Source organism: Urocitellus parryii, chromosome 7 (genome assembly GCF_045843805.1).
Source record: "Urocitellus parryii isolate mUroPar1 chromosome 7, mUroPar1.hap1, whole genome shotgun sequence".
Taxonomy (NCBI): domain Eukaryota; kingdom Metazoa; phylum Chordata; class Mammalia; order Rodentia; family Sciuridae; genus Urocitellus; species Urocitellus parryii.
Genome location: NC_135537.1, coordinates 110,382,665 through 110,406,935, shown reverse-complemented (window position 1 = coordinate 110,406,935; position 24,271 = coordinate 110,382,665). Strand labels below are relative to the sequence as shown.

At 36.8% G+C, this 24,271-nt stretch overlaps 1 protein-coding gene across 1 annotated transcript in view; it reads left to right on the top strand.

Annotated features, from left to right (window-relative positions):
* LOC144256101 (E3 ubiquitin-protein ligase TTC3-like) overlaps positions 1–24,271 on the top strand; it is a 75,103-nt gene that overhangs the window by 42,526 nt on the left and 8,306 nt on the right. Inside the window, 5 exon segments of the mRNA XM_077801227.1 lie at positions 16,515–16,645; positions 19,336–19,432; positions 20,751–20,851; positions 23,184–23,269; positions 23,906–24,007. Of these exon segments, the coding sequence (XP_077657353.1) occupies positions 16,515–16,645; positions 19,336–19,432; positions 20,751–20,851; positions 23,184–23,259 (405 nt within the window). The 3' untranslated portion in view covers positions 23,260–23,269; positions 23,906–24,007.

The window sequence follows — 24,271 nt, the reverse complement described above, 5'->3', positions numbered from 1 at the left end:
TTAAATTCCTGAATTGTGACATTTTCCTTGTAAATTCTCCTCTTCCTTTTATCCTCTTTTGTTTATTTTAAAAAACAATTCAGAACAAGTTCATAAGTAGGCATTTTAAATGATTTTATTTTTAGGGGGATATTTCACAGATTGAAAAGGAATACCAAGTATTACAAGAGCAGCTTAAGGAAGCATGTGAAAATTATGAGCAGATGAAACTCAACAGCTCAGAAGAGACCAGAGACCTGGAAGAAAAGTTGAAAACGAGCTTAGAAGAAAACAAGATAATCCTGTCTGAAGCCCTCCTTAATTGAATGTGGCATAATTGGGAACATATAACTGTGCTTATGAGCCTCCCATTAGCTGAACCACACCGTTGGCTAAATAGAGAGGACTCTTTCTTAGAACAGTCTCTTTCAAATTTCTGTACTGCATATTCAAGTGACAGTGTACCTTGCAGTGCTATAAAACCTTTGCAATCTGGTTTTGAGAAAAGGGCTGTAAACATTAGCTTTCATTTATCCATAATTCAGTTTACCTGGTTAAGTAAAAATCTCTCTCAAGGTGACTAAGTTCCAAGTTATATTTCTGCCTATGCCTCTGTATCAGAGCTTCCAAGTGTAAGCTGTCAGTCTGGCTCCAGGGCTTAGCTCCAGACTGTTTTTATTCAAATAGTTCTAGTCTGCACAGAGCTTAACTTGTCTGGGCCCTTGTGAAAAATTCGGGTAATAATTGCTCCATTTCATGGGTTTAGATTAACACTTGTAAAGTACTTAAAACTGGCTGGTACAAAGTAAGGACTCGGTAAGTATTAGCTGCCACTATTATCACTATTGCTGTTATTACCATCATCTTCATCTATTTCTAAGGACATGTGATAAAACTCATGGGGAGCCTTGGAGATGTTAGAACTTCTCATCTAAAGTATCTTATTTGACTATACTGGTATTTATTGTGGTAGTTGAGATTGACCATCAGTAAGATCTGGCTAGTGGAATAATACTAATTAGGGGAAAGGCAAGATTGCAATTTGTGGGACAGTGGAATTATAAATGTGAGGAACTTTGGTAAATTACTTTTTTTTTTTTCCTTTTGGTTTGTTACTTTTTAAAAACAACTATCTTCTGTTCAGAAACAGAAGGAGATTAATTATTTAAGAAGGGAAGAATTTGTTTCAGAAGTCTGGATTACCAGCTAAAATAACACATTAAATAGTGAAAATCAGCTTAGTGGGACATTTAATCAAGAAACTCAGTTTTTGAGATTCAAGAATACACAGAAGAAAGGGTTAGTTTGTAATAGTAACTACCATAACATTTCCCAAGAACTGTTTGCACTCAGGACAGGACTAAGGAGATTCCAAGGATGGGAAGAGTTAGATGCAGACACTTTCTGCTTAATTGTCTGGTTGGGAAAGGGAAAAAAAAGTCCTGTCTAGCATGTGACACCCAGAACACAAGTCTGAGTAAACCAGTTGGAAGGTGTAACAGAATTAAATATTTTTATATTGCCTCAGGCAAATCCAGTGTTTTTATAAATCCAGTGTGAATGTCTGTGGCCACCTGTGTGAGTAATAAGGCAGATTTGGGGAAATGAACACTTATATAAGGGTGGGTGTTTAATGCATGAAATTGTTTTTTTCTGGCAGAGGCTTTTCCAGTTTTATAAACTGGTAGTCTGACTAGGTGCTTGCTATGACAGTAGAATCCATTTTGATATCATTAAACAAGCATGAAATATATCTTATTCTAGTTGGATTCTTGAGGATGTACATGATGATGGGATTCACTGTGATATTTTTATATATGTACATAGGAAAATTATGTCAGATTCATTCCACTGTCTGTCTTTTTTCTATCCCCACCCCCCCACCTCCCTATTGTCTTAAGCTACTGAACTTAAATTCTCCACCCTCCCACCCAGGGCTCTGTTGTTTGTATGGTTGATCAGGAAGCTCGTGGGACAGAAAGCTTCCAGGGAAGAAGGCTGTGATGGAGTGGCAGCTCTGACTGCTGGGCTCTGGCTCTTGTGCTTTTTAACTTGGTATAGCCTTGGATCTTCTGTCATGTGGCTGTACTCAAGTTAGTCTTTTTTTTAAAAGGGCAATTATTTAGTATCTCAGATTATAGGCTTGTAAGGTTATTATGATTACCAAATGTACCTATTTCTTGTCAGGATAAATTGCTAACCTGATTTTTTTTTTGGTTGGTATCTACACAAAACAGATAGAATTTAGCCATGGTATTTCTTTATTAAACATAAGACAGCTATGTCATTAAAGGGTGGTTAGTACAAACATGAGCCTGTGTAGTATTTTTATTGGCTGAGGTGTGTGTGTGTGTGTGTGTATACACGTGCATACATGTAGGTGCAATACTTTGTCGCTTTTGTTATCTAACCTCCCTTAAATACTTGTTGCCAAGTAGGTCTTCATGCCCCAGCATAACCTTGTTTTTGCACATAATCTCCCAGCCAAAGAATTTAGATCCACAATGAGATCACCGGCTCAGAGTGGAAAAACAAGATAGGCAAGAAACAAAGTTGGCCAGGCTGCCAACAGTAAGGCAGGCAAATCAACATCAGTCTAGAGAGTAGAATTGAACCATGTAGACTACAAGATTTTGTAAATACAGTAGATTTGGGGGAGTTACTGTCACAGTAATGCCTTGACAAATTCAGGATCAGAAGGTTTTAGCAAGGAAAATGTGGGCAGGACTTGTCTCCAAAATTTGGAGAGCATTACTGAACTGTTGTTGAACCAATGCCACCTAGGAACAGTAGGCTGTGTGTTTCACAGCTGTCTAAATCACCTTCCCTCTAGTTAGGACTCAGTCTTAAAAAGGAACTTAACCAGTGTATCCAGCTGGCCGAGTTGGCAACTAAAAAACCATACAAACACAGAAATACCTTTTTGGGGGGTCAGGGATAGCTCTGAGACTTTAGTTGTCAGCTCCCACACTGGAAGGCAAGGGGGCAAGAAAGCACATTCGAACCCATCTATTTATCGGGTAAGAACATTCAATAGAAAATTTCACCTAAATAAGGCAAGGAATTGGGTTTTAAAGAGTGGAGTCTTGGTTGATGGTGTCTTGTGGTCAACAGATTGACATCTTGGCAAGTCACATCCATCTCAGGTGCTGTGTGGGATCACAGGCAGTGTGAGAAAAAAGGCACACATGTGTCACACAGCCCCTAAAGGACGTAACGCCAGACCAGTTCTCTCATATGCTCAAATGCACATAGCTCACACAGCCCATGGATGGCTTGCAACAGACCAACCAGCAAATCTGCTTCCCTAGAAGTTGAAACTGCATATCTAAGGCTAAAGATGGAGAAATGCTTCTAAGTCACTATCACTTCTGACTCCAGGGCCATTATTTCCCATGAAGTCTGTATGTGATGACTTTAGGATTCAACGTCCTTCCTAAGGAAGAAGGCCTAGTGTCTTAGATATGTTCTGAGCCTAAGGAGGAAGTTCAAGCTGTAGGGAACCTGACAGGAAGTAAAACATCAAATGTTCCCCTAGAGCAAATATGAAGTCAGGATTTCATTAAGCAACCATTGATAATAGTGGGATTTCAAGCTGGGAAATATTTAACATGTTGCTTTTAGCTATTTCTTTTAATAGTGCTCTGATTCATATTCTCTTTCTTAAGAGATTTTTTTTTATTTATCTGTGCCCTGTATTTATGAGCACATGTCATACCCATATCCTTCACTGCCATTGAATGGATGATGCTTCAAAAAGGACAAAAAACTTTTAGAACATTTGTAAGTTCAGATGTTTCAAAAAGTAGCACCTGCAGAAGAAACTGGCAAAAAGGGCTATGTGTCAGTTGGCATTGAATCTGACCCTCCAGGGGAAAAGGAACTCATATCACCTCAGAAGACCTTTTCATTTCTCTTTATCACACAGCCAACCCAAACACCTTTAATAAAAAACCAGAGAAGGATCCAAGATGGCAGGCTATAAGGAGGCTTATTCTGTGTTGCTCAGTGACTTGGAATACTTTTTCTCTGCGAGTGATTAGAGGACCTCGACAGCTACTCCCACGCAGTAATCCTGGCCATGGTTTCCATGCAGAACACCTGGCTGCTGCCCGTGCACAGAAACTCTGGCCACCACTGCCTTGTGGACCATAATGTACCAGTGTGGGGCTTCCCCAGTCACCTCCATCTTTGGACATTGCAACCACTGCCATACTCCCCTACACACAGTTGCTTGTACCTAGGGACACCGCACAGCCCTCAGCCACAACACTGTATGTCACACAGCTGTATCTCTGAACAGGCCACACACCACCACTGCCCGCCCCACCTGACCAGACACCCCATAGTGAAAGTAACCACTTCCCTCTTGGGACATCTTCATTGCCATCTTTAGTTGGGGTAACCCCCAGCTTGGAACACCGGCTGGGGCTTAGAAGCAATATCAAAGATAGGTATTGGAATGCTGCAGGGACACTGTAAGCTTATAGGGTAAATATATGCCTCGGACCGCAGTGCAATAAGGGAAGACACAAGAGCAACATGAAAAAACAAGGGAAGAATGTGCCCCAAAAAACCAAGATCCTACATCATTAGAATCCATGGCCAGCACAACAGAAGAAATGACAGAGGAGGAGTTCGGATGTACAGAATGTAAATGTTCTATGAATTAAAGGATGATATAAGAGAACAAATACAGGCAGCAAAACATAATTTTGATGTAGAGCTACATAAGCAAACACAGAAAGCAAAAGATTACTTTAATAAGGAGATACTGGTCCTGAAAAAAAAAACATAGAAATCCTTGAAATGAAAGAAACAATAAACCAAATTAAAAACTCAGTAGAAAGCACCACCTACAGATGAGAACTCTTGGAAGACGGAACCTAAAGATGATGAAGACAAAATATATAATCTTGAAAAGAATGTTGACCACACAGGGAAGATTATAAGAAACTATGAGAAGAATATTCAAGAATTATGGGATAACATCAAAAGACCAAATTTAAGGGCTGGGCTGGGGCTGGGGCTCAGTGGCAGAGCACTTGCCTAACATGTGTGAGGCACTGGGTTTGATCTTCAGCAACAGATAAAAAACAAATTAGTAAAATAGAGATATTGTGTCCACCTACATCTAAAAAGAATTCTAAAAGAAAAAATTTAAGTAAATTATTGGGATCAAAGAAGACATAGAGTTACAAACCAAAGGTATGAACAATCTATTCAGTGAAATGATATCAGAAAATGTTTCAAACATGAAGAATGAATTGGACAATCAAATAAAAGAGGCTTACAGGGCAACAAATGGACAAAATCTCACCAAGTTACATTATAATGAAAAGGCCTAGCATATAGAATAAGGAGAGAATTTTAAAAGCCACAAGATAAAGGAATCAGATTACATATAGGGGGAAACCAATTAGGAACTCTGCCAATTTTTTCAACTCATACCCTGAAAGCCAGAACATCCTGGAACAACATATACCAAGCTCTGAAAGAAAATGGATGCCAACCAAGAATCGTATATCCAGGAAAATTAAGCTATAGATTTGATGACGAAATAAAAACCTTCCATGATAAACAAAAGTTAAAAGAATTTATAACCTGAAAGCCTGCTCTACAGAATATCCTTGGCAGAATAGTCCATGAGGAGGAAATGAAAAACCACAGTGATGGGCTGGCGTTATGCCTCAGCAGTAGAGCACTCACCTCACAAGTGCAAAGTCCTGGGTTTGATCCACAGCACTACATAAAAAATAAATAAAGTATTGTGTCCAACTACAACTAAAAAAATAAATATTAAAACAAACAAACAAAAAAGACCCAACAATATGTTCCCTTCAAAGGACTCATCTCATAGGAAGACACCCACAGACTGAAGGCAAAAGGTTGGGAAAAAAACATACCACTCAAAAGGACTTCAGAAACAAACAGGGGTTTCCAGGCTCTATTTTATTTATTTGTTTTTTATCATATCAAATAAAGCAGACTTTAAGCCAAATTTAATCAAAAGTGACATAGAAGGACATTTCATACTACTTAAGAGAGGCATACACCGGGAGATCCAACATGGTGGCGGGCGGAGAGGCAGCGCTTTCAATACCTCCATAGTATCGGGATCAGAGAAACGCATCAATACGCTTGGATTCTAACGGTTGAGAGGCTCCTGGTGAAATTCCACTGAAAAGAGACCTGCTGGCAATTGGTAGGATTTTTGGAGGTGACAGTTTGCCCCAGACAAGTGAATCTCCGCCAGGCAGCACAGCACAGAGGTCCGGACCTGCCAGATGCTGCCCGCGCGACTCGACTCGACAACCACCTGCCCGCCCGCGGCCCCCCGCAACTGGGCGGCTAGAAACTGCCCGCCTGCCAGCGACCGTGCGGCGAGACCCCCAGGTGCGGCCCAGCAGGTGTGGCGCTGGGACTCTAGGAAGAGGTCTATATCCAGGCATTCATGAAGTAGCGAACTGGGAGCTGAAACCAACCAGAGACAAACCAGTCCCACCCTTCCCTTCGGACACTCCGGCAAGGAGCCTGGAGCCCGCCATAGCAGACAGGTGACGTCACCGGAGTTTGGCCCACGGAATTCCTTCCCAGCGGAATCCACTTTTGCAGGTGTGTGACTCCAACCCCTTCTAGATACAAGCAGCCAGGAAACCTCGGGAATCTCCCTGGGGGCATGTCTGTAGGGAAGCAGAGGGGATTCCCGATCCCCAACTCCTCTTAACACCAGCAGCGACACCCAAGGTCTTAGCCGCCAGTTTCTGGGGGCATGCCCACCAAAAGGGTCCAGAAAAATTAAAACTGTTGGTCCCCAGATTACCGCACCACAGCACTGGGGCTTAGATGAATGACGGAGAGAGCACTCAGTAGTTCGGGAAATAGACACGCGGTGGGGCTGCAAGTGTAACCGGTTCTTTGGGGAACTGCCGCCGGTGAACAGGACCTGGCTGGCTGGCTGGCTGGCAGGAGGAAGAGGGGATGGGTCAAAGAAGTGAAACAGCTCTGGACTAACAGGACTGAGAGACTCTCAGGAGCTTCCTTACAGGGATTGCTATTGGCACGTAAAGGGCAGAAGCTCGGTGCGGATGGCACAGCTCTGCCTACTGGAAGAGAAGAAAATGGATCTCTAAGACTTCAATTTTTTTTCTTTCTTCTCTTTTTTTTTTCTCTCTTTGTTCTTTTCTCCCCTTTTCCTTCTTTCTTTCTTTCCTGTTTCAAGTTTTATTGTTCTTTCCATTCTCCTCTAATCTATCTCTCTCTCTCCTTCTTTCTTTTTAAGAGCACCTTCCTTCCCCTACCCCTCCCAACTTTCATCCCAAGCATTACGTCTTCCATTACTTGTAATTGTCTAAATGCAAATAGGTGAATGTTTTGGGGCTGTCTATAGGGCTCCTAAATACCTAGCTACTACGAACACCCTGATCCAATCGCCTGTTAGTATCCCCCTTCAGTAGAGCAATCTTCTAAAGCAGCCAAGACATACTAATCCTCATACCATCATAGCACCTAACCTAAACATAAAGTCCTAAGAACAAACAACGAATCACTATATGCATACAGAATCCAGAAGCCTTTTATAAATTTAATGAATCAGCTTTAAAGTACAATAAAGCCCAACATTTCTAGGCATAGTCTACCACCACATAGGAGAGAGAACAGAGATATACAAAATCAAAACAAGTTTATAGGAAAGAGCAGAAACACAGCAGTCAAACAGAGCTGGAAAGTAACGTGAACAACATGAAAAAACAAGGGAAAAAAGGATTCCAAACAATGCAGGACAACTTAAATCTACAGGAGGACCTAGAAGCATCAGAAACATGGACAGGGAAAGAACTCAAGGCATACCTAACTCAGATGGAATGGAATATTAGAGAAGACATGGGACAGCAAGTCCAAGCAATAAAAGTATATTTTGAAAGCTAATTAACCAAACAAATTCAAATGGCAAAGAACGAGTTTTACCAGGAGATAGAGATTAAAAAAAATCAAACAGTAATCCTAGAAATGCAGGAATCCATAAAACAAATTAAAAACTCAAACGAGAACATTACAAATAGACTAGATCAAGTAGAAGTCAGAACATCAGATAATGAAGACAAAGTTTATCAACTTGAAAAGAATATAGTCAACACAGAAAGGATGCTTAAATCTCAGAGCAATCTATTCAAGAGATATGGGATGTCATAAAAAAACCAAACCTGAGAGTCATTGGGATAGAAGAAGGCATAGAGGTTCAAACCAAAGGAATGAACAACCTATTAAATGAAATAATCCTAGAAAACTTCCCAGTGATGAAAGATGGAATGGATTGCCAAATCCTGGAAGCCTACAGGAACCCAAACATTCAAAACCATAATAGATCAACTCCAAGACATATAATTATGAAGGTAGCCAACATACAGAACAAGGAGAGAATATTAAAAGCTATGAGAGAAAGGAGGCAGATTACATTGAGGGGTAAACCAATTAGGTTAAAGACTGATTTTTCATCACAGACTTTGAAAGCGAGAAGATCCTGGAACAACATATTTCAAACACTGAAAAATAATGGATTCCAACCAAGAATACTGTATCCAGCAAAATTAAGCTCGAGATTTGACAATGAAATTAAAATATTTCACGATAAACAAAAGCTAAAAGAATTCGCAGCCAGAAAACCATCACTGCAAAGCATTTTGAGCAAAATACTACACGAAGAGGAATTGAAAAATAACGCCCAAAACTAACAGTGGTAGGTATCTCAGTCAAGGGGGAGAAAAATAACCAAAGAGGAAAAACTAGCCAAACTAAAATAAATAAATAAATAAATAAATAAACATGACTGGAAGTACAAACCATATTTCATTTGTAACCTTAAATGTTAAGGGCCTAAATTCACCAATCAAGACACATAGGCTAGTAATCTGGATTAAAAAAAAAACAAATCCAACAATATGTTGCCTTCAGGAGACTCATATGATAGGAAAATACATACACAGGCTGAAGGTGAAAGGTTGGGAAAAATCATACCACGCACACGGTCCTCGGAAGCAAGCAGGAGTGGCCATACTCATATGGAATAAAATCAACTTCAAAGCTAAGTTAATCAAAGGGGATAAAGAAGGACACTATATACTGTTAAAAGGAACCATCAACCAACAAGACATAACAATTATCAATTTGTATGCACCAAACAATGGTGCTGCAATGTTCATAAAACAAACTCTCTTCAAGTTCAAGAGTCAAATAGACCACAACACAATAATTATGGGTGACTTCAACACACCACTCTCGCCATTAGACAGATCCTCTAGACAAAAGCTGAATAAAGAAATTATAGAACTCAATAACACAATAAATAACCTAGACTTAACCGACATATATAGAATATATCAAGCATCATCAAGTGGATACATGTTCTTCTCAGCAGCACATGGATCCTACTCAAAGATAGACCATATATTATGCCATAGGGCAACTCTTAGTAAATATAAAGGTGTGGAGATAATACCATGCACCATATCTGATCATAATGGAATAAAACTGGAAATCAATGATAAAAAAAGGAAGGACAATCCTGCATCACCTGGAAAATGAACAATATGTCACTGAATGATCAATGGGTTAGAGAAGACATAAAGGAGGAAATAAAAAAATTCTTAGAGATAAATGACAATACAGACACAACATACCGGAATCTATGGGACACAATGAAAACAGTTTTAAGAGGGAAATTCATTTCCTGGAGTTCATTCCTCAAAAAAAGAAAAAACCAACAAATAAATGAACTCACATTACACCTCAAAACCCTAGAAAAGGAAGAGCAAAACAACAGCAAATATAGTAAAAGACAAGAAATAATTAAAATCAGAGCGGAAACCAATATAATTGAAACAAAAAAAAATTGAAAAAATCGATAAAACTAAAAGTTGGTTCTTTGAAAAAATAAATAAGATCGATAGACCCTTAGTCATGCTAATGAAGAGAAGAAGAGAGAGAACTCAATTTACTAACATACGGGATGAAAAAGGTAATATCACAAGAGACACTACAGAAATACAGAAGATAATTAGAAAGTATTTTGAAACCCTATATTCCAATAAAATAGAAGATAGTGAAGATATCGATAAATTTCTTAAGTCATACAATATGCCCAGATTGAGTCAGGAAGACACACACAATTTAAACAGACCAATAATAAAGGAAGAAATAGAAGAAGCCATCAAAAGACTACCAACCAAGAAAAGCCCTGGACCAAATGGGTATACAGCAGAGTTTTACAAAACCTTCAAAGAAGAATTAATACCAATACTTTTCAAGCTATTTCAAGAAATAGAAAAAGAAGGAGCTCTTCCAAATTCATTCTATGAGGCCAACATCACCCTGATCCTGAAACCAGACAAAGACACTAAAAAGAAAGAAAACTACAGACCAATATCTCTAATGAACTTAGATGCAAAAATTCTCAATAAAATCCTGGCGAATCGAATACAAAAGCATATCAAAAAAATTGTGCACCATGATCAAGTAGGATTCATCCCTGGGATGAAAGTCTGGTTCAATATACGGAAATCAATAAATGTTATTCACCACATCAATAGACTTAAATATAAGAACCATATGATCATCTTGATAGACACAGAGAAAGCTTTCGACAAAGTACAGTATCCCTTTATGTTCAAAACATTAGAAAAACTAGGGATAACAAGAACTTACCTTGACATTGTAAAAGCTATCTATGCTAAGCCTCAGGCTAGCATCATCCTAAATGGAGAAAAACTGAAGGCATTCCCTCTAAAATCTGGAAGAAGACAGGGATGCCCTCTCTCACCACTTCTATTCAATTTAGTTCTTGAAATACTAGCCAGAGCAATTAGACAAAAGAAATTAAAGGCATAAAAATAGGAAAAGAAGAACTTAAATTATCACTATTTGTGGATGATATGATAATATATCTAACAGACCCAAAAGGGTCTACAAAGAAACTGCTAGAGTTAATAAATGAATTCAGGAAAGTGGTAGGATATAAAATCAACACGCATAAATCAAAGGCATTTCTGTATATCAGGGACAAAACTTCTGAAATGGAAATGAGGAAAACCACTCCATTCACAATATCCTCAAAGAGAATATGATACTTGGGAATCAACTTAACAAAAGAGGTGAAAGATTTATACAATGAAAACTACAAAACCCTAAAGAGAGAGATAGAAGAAGATCTTAGAAGATGGAAAAATGTACCCTGTTCATGGATAGGCAGAACTAACATCATCAAAATGGCGATATTACCAAAAGTTCTCTACAGGTTTAATGCGATGCCAATCAAAATCCCAACGGCATTTCTTGTAGAAATAGATAAAGCAATCATGAAATTCATATGGAAAAACAAAAGACCCAGAATAGCAAAAGCAATTCTAATCAGGAAGTGTGAATCTGGAGGTATAGTGATACCAGATTTCAAACTGTACTACAGAGCAATAGTAACAAAAACAGCATGGTACTGCTACCAAAACAGGCAGGTGGACCAATGGTACAGAGAGACCAATCCACAAAATTACAACTATCTTATATTTGATAAAGGGGCTAAAAGCATGCAATGGAGGAAGGATAGCATCTTCAACAAATGGTGCTGGGAAAACTGGAAATCCATATGCAACAAAATGAAGCTGAACCCCTTTCTCTCGCCATGCACAAAAGTTAACTCAGAATGGATCAAAGAGCTTGATATCAAATCAGAGACTCTGCGCCTGATAAAGAAAAAGTTGGCGCCGATCTACCTATTGTGGGGTCAGGCTCCAAATTCCTTAATAGGACGCCCATAGCCCAAGAGTTAGTAATAAGAATAAACAAATGGGACTTACTTAAACTAAAAAGTTTTTTCTCAGCAAGAGAAGCAATAAGAGAGGTAAATAGGGAGCCTACATCATGAGAACAAATTTTTACCCCTACACTTCAGATAGAGGGCTAATATCCAGAATATACAAAGAACTAAAAAAATTAAACAATAAGATAACAAATAACCCAATCAACAAATGGGCCAAGGACCTGAACAGACACTTCTCAGAGGAGGACATACAATCAATCAACAAGTACATGAAAAAATGCTCACCATCTCTAGCAGTCAGAGAAGTGCAAATCAAAACCACCCTAAGACACCATCTTATTCCAGTAAGATTGGCAGCCATTATGAAGTCAAACAACAATAAGTGCTGGCGAGGATGTGGGGAAAAGTGTACACTTGTACATTGCTGGTGGGACTGCAAATTGGTGAGGCCAGTTTGGAAAGCAGTATGGAGATTCATGGGAAAGCTGGGAATGGAACCACCATTTGACCCAGCTATCGCCCTTCTCGGACTATTCCCTGAGGATCTTAAAAGAGCATAATATAGGGATACTGCCACATCAATGACCATAGCAGCACAATTCACAATAGCTAGACTGTGGAACCAACCTAGATGCCCTTCAATAGATAAATGGATAAAAAAAATGTGGCATTTATACACCATGGAGTATTATGCAGCACTAAAAAATGACAAAATCATGGAATTTGCAGGGAAATGAATGGCATTAGAGCAGATTATGCTAAGCGAAGCTAGGCAATCCTTAAAAAACAAATGCCAAATGTCTTATTTGATATAAGGTGAGCAACGAAGAACAGAACAGGGAGGAAGAGCATGAGGAAAAGATTAACATTAATCAGAGACGAGTGAGGGGAGGGAAAGGGAGAGAGAAGGGAAATCATATGGAAATGTAAGGAGACCCTCAATGTTACACAAAATTACATATAAGAGGTTGTGAGGGGAAAGCGGGGGGGGGAGACAAGGGAGAGAATTGAACAACAGCAGATGAGGTAGAGAGGGAAGATGGGAGGGGAGGGGTGGGGGGGATAGTAGGGGATAGGAAAGGTAACAGAATACAACAGTCACTAATTTGGCATTATGTAAAAATGTGAATGTGTAACCGATGTAATTCTGCAATTTGTATTTGGGGTAAAAATGGGAGTTCATAACCCACTTGAGTCAAATGTATGAAAGATGATACTTCATGAGCTTTGTAATGTTTTAAACAACCAACAAAAAAAAGAGAGGGGCATACATCATCAACAAGATATGGCAATAATAAATATATATTCCCCAAACAGTGTAGCATATACATTCATCAAACTCTTCTCAAGTTCAACAGTCAAATAGACCACAACACAATAATACTGGGTGACTTTAACACACTTCTTTCACCACTGGATAGATCTTTCAAACAAAAGCTAAACAAAGAAACTAAAGAACTCAAAAGTATGATTGATAACTTAGACATAGATTATTTCATCCATCAATGAGTGAATACAGTTTCTTCTCAGCAGCACATGGATCCTTTTCTAAAATAGATCATATATTATGCCACAAAGCAACTCTTAGCAAATACAAAAACATAATGATACTACCCTACATTCTATCAGATCATAATGGAATTAAATTAGAAATCATTGATAAAATAAAAAATAGAAGATACTCCAACACCTGAAGACTAAATAATATGCTATTGAATGAATAATTGGTTGCAAAAGACATCAAAGAGGATTAAAAAACTTCTTAGAGGTAAATGAGAACACTGATACAACATATCGAAATCTCTGGGACACTATGAAGGCAGTGCTAAGAGGAAAGTTCATTGCATGGAGTTCATTTCTTAAAAGAAGAAAAAGTCAGTAAATAAATGACCTAACACTACAACTCAAAGACCTAGAAAAAGAAGAACAAATCAACACCAAACGCAGAAGAAGACAAGAAATAATTAAAATCAGAGCTGAAATCAATGAAACTGAAGCAAAAGAAACAATTTTAAAAATTGACAAAACAGAAATTTGGTTCTTTGTAAAAATAAATAAAATTGATAAACCCTTAGCCATGCTAATGAAGAGAAGGAGAGAAAACTCAAGTTACTAAACTCTGTGATCAAAAAGGAAATATCATGATGGACACTACAGAAATGCAGAAGATAATTAGAAATATTTTTTGAAAATTTGTACTCCAATAAAATAGAAAATATCAAAGGCATCTACAGATTAGAGTCATTTGATTTATCCAAACTGAATCAGGATGATAAATACAAGTTAAACAGATCAGTTTCAACCAATGAAATAGAAGACACTGTCAGAAGTCTACCAACGAAGAAAAGCTCAGGACCAGATGGATACACAGCTGAGTTCTACAAGACCTTCAAAGAAGAACTAATACCAGTACTCCTCAGATTATTTTATGAAATAGAAAAAGAGGGAACACTTCCAAACTCATTCTCTAGGCCAGTATCACCCTGATTCCAAAATCAGACAAAGACACATCAAAGAAAGAAAACTTCAGACCAATATCTCCAATGAACATAGATGTAAAAATTCTCAATAAAATTCTGGCAAATTGAATACCAAAACATCAAAAAGATAATGCACTATGATCAAGTGGGGTTCATCCCAGGGATGTAAGGTTAGTTCAACATACAGAAATAAATACATGCCTTTAATACACACTTAAAGATAAGAATCATATGATCATCAAAATAGATGTAGGAAAAACATTCGACAAAATACAGCAACCCTTTGTGTTCAAAACACTAGAAGAACTAGAATTAACAGGAACATATCTCCAGGCCAACATCATTCTAAATGGAGAAAAGTTGAAAGCATTGCTTCTGAAAACTGGAACAAGACAGAGATGCCCTCCTTGATCACCTCTATTTAACATCATTCTTGGAACTCTAGCTAGAGGAATTAAACGAAAGAAATTAAAGGGACATGGATAGGAAAAGAAGAACTCAAACTATCACTATTTGCCAATGATATGATTCTATACCTTGAAGATCCAAAAAATTCCATCAGAAAACTTCTAGAACTAATGAATGAATTCAGCCAAGAATCAGGATATAAAATCAACACCCATAAATCAAAGGCATTTCTGTACATCAGGGACAAATCCTCTGAAAGAGAAACTAGGAAAACAACCCCATTTACAGTAGCCTCAAAAAAAAAATTAAATACTTGGGAATCAGCTTAACAAAAGAGGTGAAAGACCTCTACAATGAGAATTATAGAATGCTAAAGAAAGAAATTAAAGAAGACCTTAGAAGATAGAAAGATCTCCCTTGTTCGTGGATAAGTAGAATTAATATTGCCAAAATGACCATACTACCAAAAGCACTATACAGATTTAATGCAATTCCAATCAAATCTTAATGACATTCCTCATAGAAATAGAAAAAGCAATCATGAAATTCATCTGGAAAAATAAGAGACCCAGAATAGCCAAAGCAATCCTTAGCAAGAAGTGTGAAATGGGTGGCATCATTATCCTAGACCTTAAACTATACTACAGAGCAACAGTAACAAAAACAGCATGATATTGGCTCCAAAATAGACTTGTAGACCAGTGATACAGAATAGAGGACACTGAGACAAACCCTCACATAAATACAGGTGTCTCATGCTAGACAAAGACACCAAAACCATATATTGGAGGAAAGATAGCCTCCAATATATGGGCTGGGGTTGTGTTTCAGCAGTAGAGCACTCGCCTGACTCATGTGAGACTCTGGGTTCAATCCTCAGCACCACAGAAAAAAAATAAATAAGTGAAATAAAGGTATTGCGTCCAACTACAACTAAAAGATAAAATATTTTTTTAAAAAAGATAGCCTCTTCCACAAATGGTGCTGGGAAAATTAGAAATCCATATGCAGCAAAATGAAATAAAGGCCCTATCTCTCACCATGCACAAAACTCAACTCAAACTGGATCAAGGACTAGGAATCAAACCAGAGACCCTTCACCTAATAGAAGTAAAAGTAGGCCTAAATCTTCATCATGTCTGATTAGGCCCTGACTTCCTTAACAAGACTCCCACAGTGCAAGAAATAATATCAGGAATCAATAAATGGGATGAATTCAAACTGAAAAGCTTCTTCTCAGCAAAAGAATCAATCAGTGAGGTGAAGAGAGCCTACAGAATGTGAGCAAATTTTTACCACACGCACATCAGGTAGAGCACTAATCTTTAGGATATATAAAGTACTCATGTATGAAGACATAAATGGTGTGACTCTACTTTTTGTACAACCAGAGACATGAAAAATTGTGCTCTATGTGTGTACTATGAATTACAATGCTTCATGTAAAACTAATTAGAATAAATAAATAAATATTTTTAAAAGCTGCCAGAGTCATCTCACTCATATTTTTAAAAGCAAACAAAAAACCTCAGACTTGTCAAGTAAACATACAAATTATGTCTAGATTGGGGAATCATGTAGACTGAAGAGTGGAGTGTGAATACCTGTGAACCCGTTGAAGTGGTTCTTCAGTGTAACTTTCCTGGGTTCAGATGCACTTAGTGGTTAGGATGCAGCTGTGTTGTCTCTATCCCATGGCTGGCCACAGGGGCATAGCCTGCATAGGTGCAAGTTTATGTGTACTGTTCCCTTGAACTCAGGTGTCTTAGTGTAAGCTAAGTAAAAGTAAATCTTGTCGTTAATTAAAGTACTTTCTAAAATGTTTTTATATCTCAAAGACAGAATTAGATTGGTTCCTTCAAGATTTGGAAAGAGAAATTAAAAAATGGCAACAAGAGAAAAAAGAAATCCAAGAAAGATTAAAAGCACTGAAGAAGAAAATTAAAAAGTTTTTAAATACAAGTGAAATGTAAGTAACAATAGAAATCAATAATCCTTGCTTTTTTTTAATATTGTGGAATTTTTATTATTTTCACCTTTTTTATGTTAAATTTCAAACTGTATCAAGGTAAAATTGATAGATACTGTTTTCACACTGTTTTTATCTCATTTTAAAAAGCATCCATTGAGATCTCATCTAAAACTATTTCAAACTTATAGTGTTTTCAAATTAATTTTGTAAAAGTGAGAATGGATTGGGCCTGAGAATCAACAAAGGAATTGATGTCCTGTTCATATGAACGCCATGAACACCATTCTCACTATGAACATTACCTTTGACCTTCTTTTTCCTCATTGGTAAAATTAGGGGGCTGATTAGATCTAAGGTTCTTTCCAGCACTAAAATTCTGTGATGATTACTTCATTCATACTTTTATTATGGATCTGTAAATTATTAGAATTTGGTCTTATTAATATGAAGAATTTGCTAGAGTATAGATCCTGAGCATAAGAGGGCCAAGTGTGTTTTATTATGTCCCCTGTGATCCATTCCTAACCTCCTGCTCTAATCAGTGAGTGTTGTCATGTGATTCCTCAGCTTATCCACTGTGGTGTAACGAACATTCAAAGTCAGTAGCTAAAGTTAATAGCCATTTTATTTGCTCATGTTCCTGCAATCTGGATTGAGTTCAGCTAGACCATTATTCTTCTGGGATGGCAGTTAAACTGGCTATTATTGGAAACGTGGGGGGGTTTATCAAGTACAAGTAACTAAATAGGAATATTAGGAGAGCATGAAAGTGGCAGAATCTGCCTGGTTTAGGCATCGCTTAAGTCAGAGGCTTTCACATTGTGTCTGAAGGGTTATCAGAGAGTGTGTGTGCATATTCTAATTTCACTCCAAGTCTTGTTAAGGAGGAGGAGGCTGGTTGCATTTTGACTGAGAGTCCATGTGTTGTAATCTAAATGAAAAACCCTGATGATGATGTCTCATTACCTGTGCTTCCTCAGGTTGAAACCACCTGAGGCATGCATCTTGGACCAAGGTAGTGATTTACCAGTAATCAGGTGACTTAGAGTGAAGAAGAAGCTGATTTATTCTCCAAGTATAAAGGAAAATTTCCTACAAGGAAAATGACCCCCAAATTCTTGCTTAATTGGAAAGATAAATTTAAAAATGGCAACAAGAGAAAAAAAAGAAATCCAAGAAAGATTAAAAGCACTGAAGAAGAAAGTTAAATGAGATACTAGAAGATGATTAGATTAGAATTAGAAGATACTAGAAGTGAAGCAAAATATATGAACAAAAAAAAATTTAAGAATGCTGTGTGTAGATATGCTTTCCTGTGTAAAGTTGTATTGAAAAAAAATCTGAAAATTAATTAAAATTTGGTGACTATGCTTTTATAGGTCTACCCTTAAAAATGATGGGATGGATAACAAACCTGAATTACATCTGGATCAGTCCCTTGAAATCAGGCAAAGGAAATTTAAATTTATTTTTAGTACCTTCTTACACTTTTACTATCAGAAGCACAAGCATTCTAAGACTTCTAAATCTGTTGCTCCTCCCCCGCCCCCGTTTCTTTTAAATAATTATGTATCTTTTATTTTTAAACTAATGTTTAAGTGTATTTTTGAAGTATTTTGATTTTACTAGATTTCTGCTTTTATTTTATGTCAGTATAAAAAATATTGTTGTCAATCGTTCCTTTTATTTTCTTGAATTGATTGAAACTAAAAATGTGTTTTAAAAACTTTTATTTTGGACTAGGGATGTAGCTCAGTGGTAGAAGCACTTACATAGCAAGTATGAAGGCCTGGGTTCTGTCCCTGCATCACAGAAAAACTTCTTGTATGTTACTCAGCTATAGAATGATAGTTTTTTACATTGTTAGTCTGTAATTATATGTTTATTAAAAATTGTTGCTAGGCATGGTAGCACACACCTGTAATCCCAGTGGCTCGGGAGGCTGAGGCAGGAGGATCATGAGTTCAAAGCTAGCCTCAGCAATGGGGAGGTGCTAAGCAAATCAGTGAGACCCTGTCACTAAATAAAATATAAAATAGGGTTGGGAATGTAGCTCAGTGGTAAAGTGCTTCTGGGTTCAATCCCCAATACAAAAAAAAAATAATTAAAAAAATTTTTAATTATAAAGCTACAAAAAGTTTCCTTGTAATCTTTAATTGTCCTTATATGTTTTCACATACTTGTGATCAATGTATTAGTAGTAAGCAGTCACATTTTGCTTTTCTCATTTAATATTGTTTCACATGCACTATTCCCATCATGGTCCATAGTCATCTTTTTTAGCCACCACTTTCACTGACACTTTTTAGCTGTTACAAAAGTATGGCCATGATCAGTTTTCTACAGATCACTTTATTCTTTAGGATCATTTCCTTGTGTGAGAATAGAATTTCTGGCTGGTGAAGAAAGTTTTGTAAAGTTTATCAAAGTAGCCAGATTATACTCTACCTACCCTCATAAAACTAGTGAACTGTACAGAGTCTTCGCTTCTTTCTCAGCATTCCTACCAAATATTCATTTCTTCTTTTGATCATTCATGAAGTTCAGAGAATGCATATGAATCTGTATGTTGTGTGGTAATATATGAGGCAGGAAGTTACTGTAGAAAATGTAGAAGCTGTCCTGAAACCTTTGTATTACTCCCTAGATTTGTTTTAAAGTTTTTTTTTTTCTTTTAACATTTGCAGTAATACATTTACAAATGAGAAGATGAAAATAGAAGAATGTATTAAGAAAGGGAAAGAGCATTATGAAGAGAGTCATCAAAGAGCCGTGGCTGCAGAGGTGAGGTTATGACTGGTGGATGGAAGGGTTTCATTTTTTTACTGTTGGGTCTCTTTAATTGCATGTGAGGCATAACTGTATTACTGGCAAGTATGGAGGTTAGGGTTATCCTATTACTCATAATCCTTTTTCCCTAAAATATCCACTCTTTTTCCTTGGCTATTCCTTTCTAATTTTTATACATGCTTTGTTTCATAGATGTACTCATAATGTACATCAGATTTTATAACCTGTTTTCCTTGACAGTATAATTCAGTCATTTCCCATACTCTACATTTTGCATAGCTTCATCTTTAATCAAGTGATATAAAAATGTAGGCAACCATAAAACATTTGCCAGTTCTTAAAAAGCAAATGAAAATAACCTCTTTATTTAGAATATATTCCTCCCTCCCCCTAAAAGAATATATACCAATGTCATTGTACTATTTGAGAAACTACTGAGACAAAAATGAAAAGACGACATCTGGCTTTATTTTATGTATGTTTTCCTAGCCTGTCTTAAGAACATCAAGCTATCTGAGAAACAAATGATATGTATTGGTATATATATATCTATGATTATTCTGGGAAAATAAAAAAAAACAATTAACTTATGTAGTCTGCAAATATTAGAACTTTCAATTAAATACAGACCCTTGTTACTGCTTCTGGGGAAAGAGTGAAAGTACAAATACTTTGTGGGCCCTACCCCAGTGTCTATATTCCTAAATTTGTTTGATTCACATTTATCACTGCTTGGCAAGCCAATTTGCCTGGAGGGTCCTGTCAAGGTTACTGAGAACTGAATTAAAATGAGACTATTTTACATCTCCTGCAGTGATTTTTGCAAAAATGGCAAGTTGACTAAGGGGAAGTCCAAAAGTTTGAAAGCATTCCCCAAGGCTGTTTGTGTTAATGCTGAAACAACTTCTTAGAGGCTTTTTGGTTGGGAAGGTACAGCCTCAGGTTTTATTCTGTGGGTCCCTGGGCCCTTCCTCACCATGGGCCAGGACTATAGATAACCCCATTCCATAGTTGCATGCAATTAACCTGGCTCTGTTTTGTCTATGGTTTAAGCAGAAAGCCATATACAATTTCATATCCACAAGAATGATCCTGAAGCACAGAATTTTAGCGTCATTTTGTTACTCTGTTTTCACATCCCAAAGTTTTAATTTGTGTTTGCCTGGGAAAATGACATAATCAAGTTCTGGTGTTCCTGTCATCAGATCTTACTTAAGGAAAAAATGGTTTGGAATGTTTTAAGTTTTAACTCTTAAAATAGTTTCAGGATTTCATTTATAAAATACTTAGATATCCTCTAATCTACTGGCAGGTATCTGTGCTGGAGAACTGGAAGGAGAGTGAAGTGTTTAAGTTACAGGTCATGGCATCACAAGCAGAAGCCTATCTTAAGAACCTCAAGCTGACAAGCAGGTAGTGTGGCTTCCCAGGTGTTCTTCCCAGCATGTCTTTTAGAAAACACAAGTTAAACGTACTTGGAAAAACTTTTAAAAAATATTAGTATCATTATATTTTTAGTAGTTACCCAATTGGTACATGTTCATTTGTAGAAAAAAATCAAAACATACAAACAAAAATGATTTTTATAAGTTATTCATAAAACTAATTAATATTTTAGAATAAATTCATTTACATATTTAGGGAAAAGTGAATGTTTACTCTTTTTTCCCCACTAGTTAGTGTATAGGAAACTTCTTTTCATTCTGAAATGAAGTGTTTCTTGAAAATCAGTTCTCCAGCCTGATTTTAAAAGGTTGAGTGGTGTTCCAGCATGTAGCATGTCAGGATTATCAAGTGGGATATTTGTTTGCAAATTTTTTTAAATATAAGCTGCACTCCAGTGAGCATCCCTACATCTAAGTGTTTTTGAACCTTATTAGTCATTTCCACGCAAAAACTTTCTGAACAAAAATAGTATTTTCAGAGCTTTTTAAACTTATTGCTCAGTGGCTTTTCATAATAACTGTTAGTTATTAATGACTGAGTGTAGGAAAGTTATTATTAAGGACTTTAAGATTCACACATGTAAATTTTTTAAATTCTTCATAATATTTATCTGTTTTTGTTTGTTTTCCTTTGTTTTTAGAATCCTAGAGGATTGTCTTTAGTCTGACATTTAGCTGCTTTCTATATGGTGTTTCCCCCCCTTGGTTTTGATTTTGTTTGTTGTTTTTTGATGCTGGGGATGGAACCTAGGGCCACCTCCATGCTAGGCAAGTGCTCCACCACTGAGCTGCACCTCTAGGCCTCTGTGTTTGCACACGTGGGATTACTTTTCATCTGGTTTTTGTATCATGTTCAGGTTTTCATATTTAATCCCAGATTTTTCATTCTTCCTAGTGCTTGCTTTTTATTTGAATTTCAAACCCTCATAATTGAACCAGAGATTGACTAGAAGAGTGATAGAGTAGTACATATAGTATACTACACTGTAGTATATAGTATCCTTTATTTTTATCCTTTATTTTCAAGATTTTTTTTTTACCAGAAGACTTTTCTAATCAAAGGTGAACTGACATGCAGATTCAGATTACAGAACTAGTACAGCTGAGGTTGAGATCAGCTAGTGTTCAGAAACCTCTTAAGTAATTCCCATAGGCTATGGATTGTGTCTTATCTGAAAAACAAAGACACTCAGACCTTATTTTATCCAGTAGTACTGACTTTCTTCCATTAAGCCTTAGGCATATGTAGATTCTCGGGTATGCTATGCTGAATACTGATCCCACCAAAGGATAGCAAAGGAGAAAAGTGGGGGAGGAGACCATTCTGAGTCTTCTTTGTAAGATGTAAAGAGAACTGACACAATTACAGATTGAAAGGAGTGTTTAGGCTCTAAATTGGGAGTAGGATGTTTGTCACTATGTGTGTGTGTGTGTGTGTGTGTGTGTGTGTGTGTGTGTGTGTGTATGTAGTTGTAGTTGGACAGTATGCCTTTATTTTATATTATTTTTATGTGGTGCTAAGGATTGAACCCAGTGCCTTACCCATGCCAGGCGAACACTCTGCTTCTGAGCTACAGCCCCAGCCCCTTGTTTGTCACTTTAGATAGACCAGATTTATAAAGTTCTGAGGTTGTAAATTAATCTTAATCTCTAAGGCTGCATTCTTTAGTTTTACAGTTAGATGGGGATTTAGGTTTTATTGCAATTTTTGGAATATTCCAGGCTGACTAAAATTTTTAAAATGCAAAGGTAGTGTTTAATATTAAATATGAAGAAGTCAAATGAAGAACAGTCAAATTTTCAAACTTGTGGGGGGAAAAAACTCAAGAGAATATCTTCTCTCTGTCCCTAGTTTAAGGGTTTTGTTTGTTGTGTTTTTGTTTGGTTTTATCCATAGTTAAGGTATCCTTAAATGTCTAGGGGCAGGTTTACATGATACATAATTCTTTAGAAGTAGTCATGTGCCCAGGCATAATGGTGGATACCTGTAATCCCAGCAACTCGGGAGGCTGAGGCAAGAGGATTGCAAGTTTGAGGCCAGCCTGAACAACTTAACAAGACCCCAAGCATTTTAATGAGACTCTGTCTCAAAATAAGAAATAAAAAATTCTGAGGATATGGCTCAGTGGTAAAGTGCCCGGAGTTCAATCCTTATTACAAAAAAAAAAGTTAATATGTGCATGGATGGTGTTGAATGTATCTTTTGCTAATGTTTAAGTATTTATTTTCATTTGCATTTAAATGCTTTCATTTTTTAAATTTCCCAAGTGGATATTAAATATATTTTTAAACTTTTTCAGTGATTCCACAGAATACCCCAACATGGAGTCTGATATCTGTTCATGGGAATCATTTCTTTCTAATGTTACAAATTGAGAGAGCAAAAGTAAGTTATGAAACCTTTTATAATTCCATCAAAATATTTATGATGGTTACAGTTCTTGTGAGGCTGGTGTCTTATTTAAACCATTTCTTTTTTGACATGTTAATATGAAATTAATGATATTTTCTTAATATTTTGGGGCTAAGGATATAGGATAGTAGAACATGTGCCTAGCATGCCAAGGGTCCTGGGTTCAATTCTCAGCAATACAAAATAAAAAAATTAGAAAAATAAGGAAATTATCTTAAATTTTGCCCCTGATTGATGATATTAAATATATATATATATATATATAAGACTTTGGAGCATTCTGATTAATGAGAATTATTTTTTTTAAATATTTATTATTTTAGTTTTCGGCAGACACAACATCTTTGTTTGTATGTGGTGCTGAGGATCGAACCCGGGCCGCATGCATGCCAGGTGAGCACGCTACCGCTTGAGCCACATTCCCAGCTCCCGAGAATTAATGTTAATGTTCTTATTTTGAACAAATTTTCTTTAAAAAAATTGTCTTAATACTTTGCATCTCATTTGTTTCTTGGGAAGCTGTTGACTGTTTTGATAGTGTTAACTGGAAATTATAGTTTTCTTGGAATTTGTTAGAGAAAAACTTCACATTTTCCCTTCCACCTACAGTCTGAATTTGAAAATCAAATTAAGGCCATTAAAAATGGTTCTCGACTCAGTGAGCTTTCTAAAGTGCAGATTTCTGAGCTTCCATTTCCTGCCTGTAACAACGTAAGTCGGTTGCATCTTTTTTTTTTTCTTTCCCTGAAACAAAACATAATGAACCACAGTTTCTTTTTTTAATGTGCCAAAGTTGTTTGTTTATTGTTTTCTGGGAATGGGATGAATTAACAGTTGCCTTAATGTTTTAATTATTGGTACCATTGATTAACCTTTTAATCTTTATAAACATTCTTATATAAATAGATCAGTCTTCTGCCTCTGTGCATTGGTGCAGGACTAAGGCAAATACTATTGGTCCATGTTTTTTCTAAA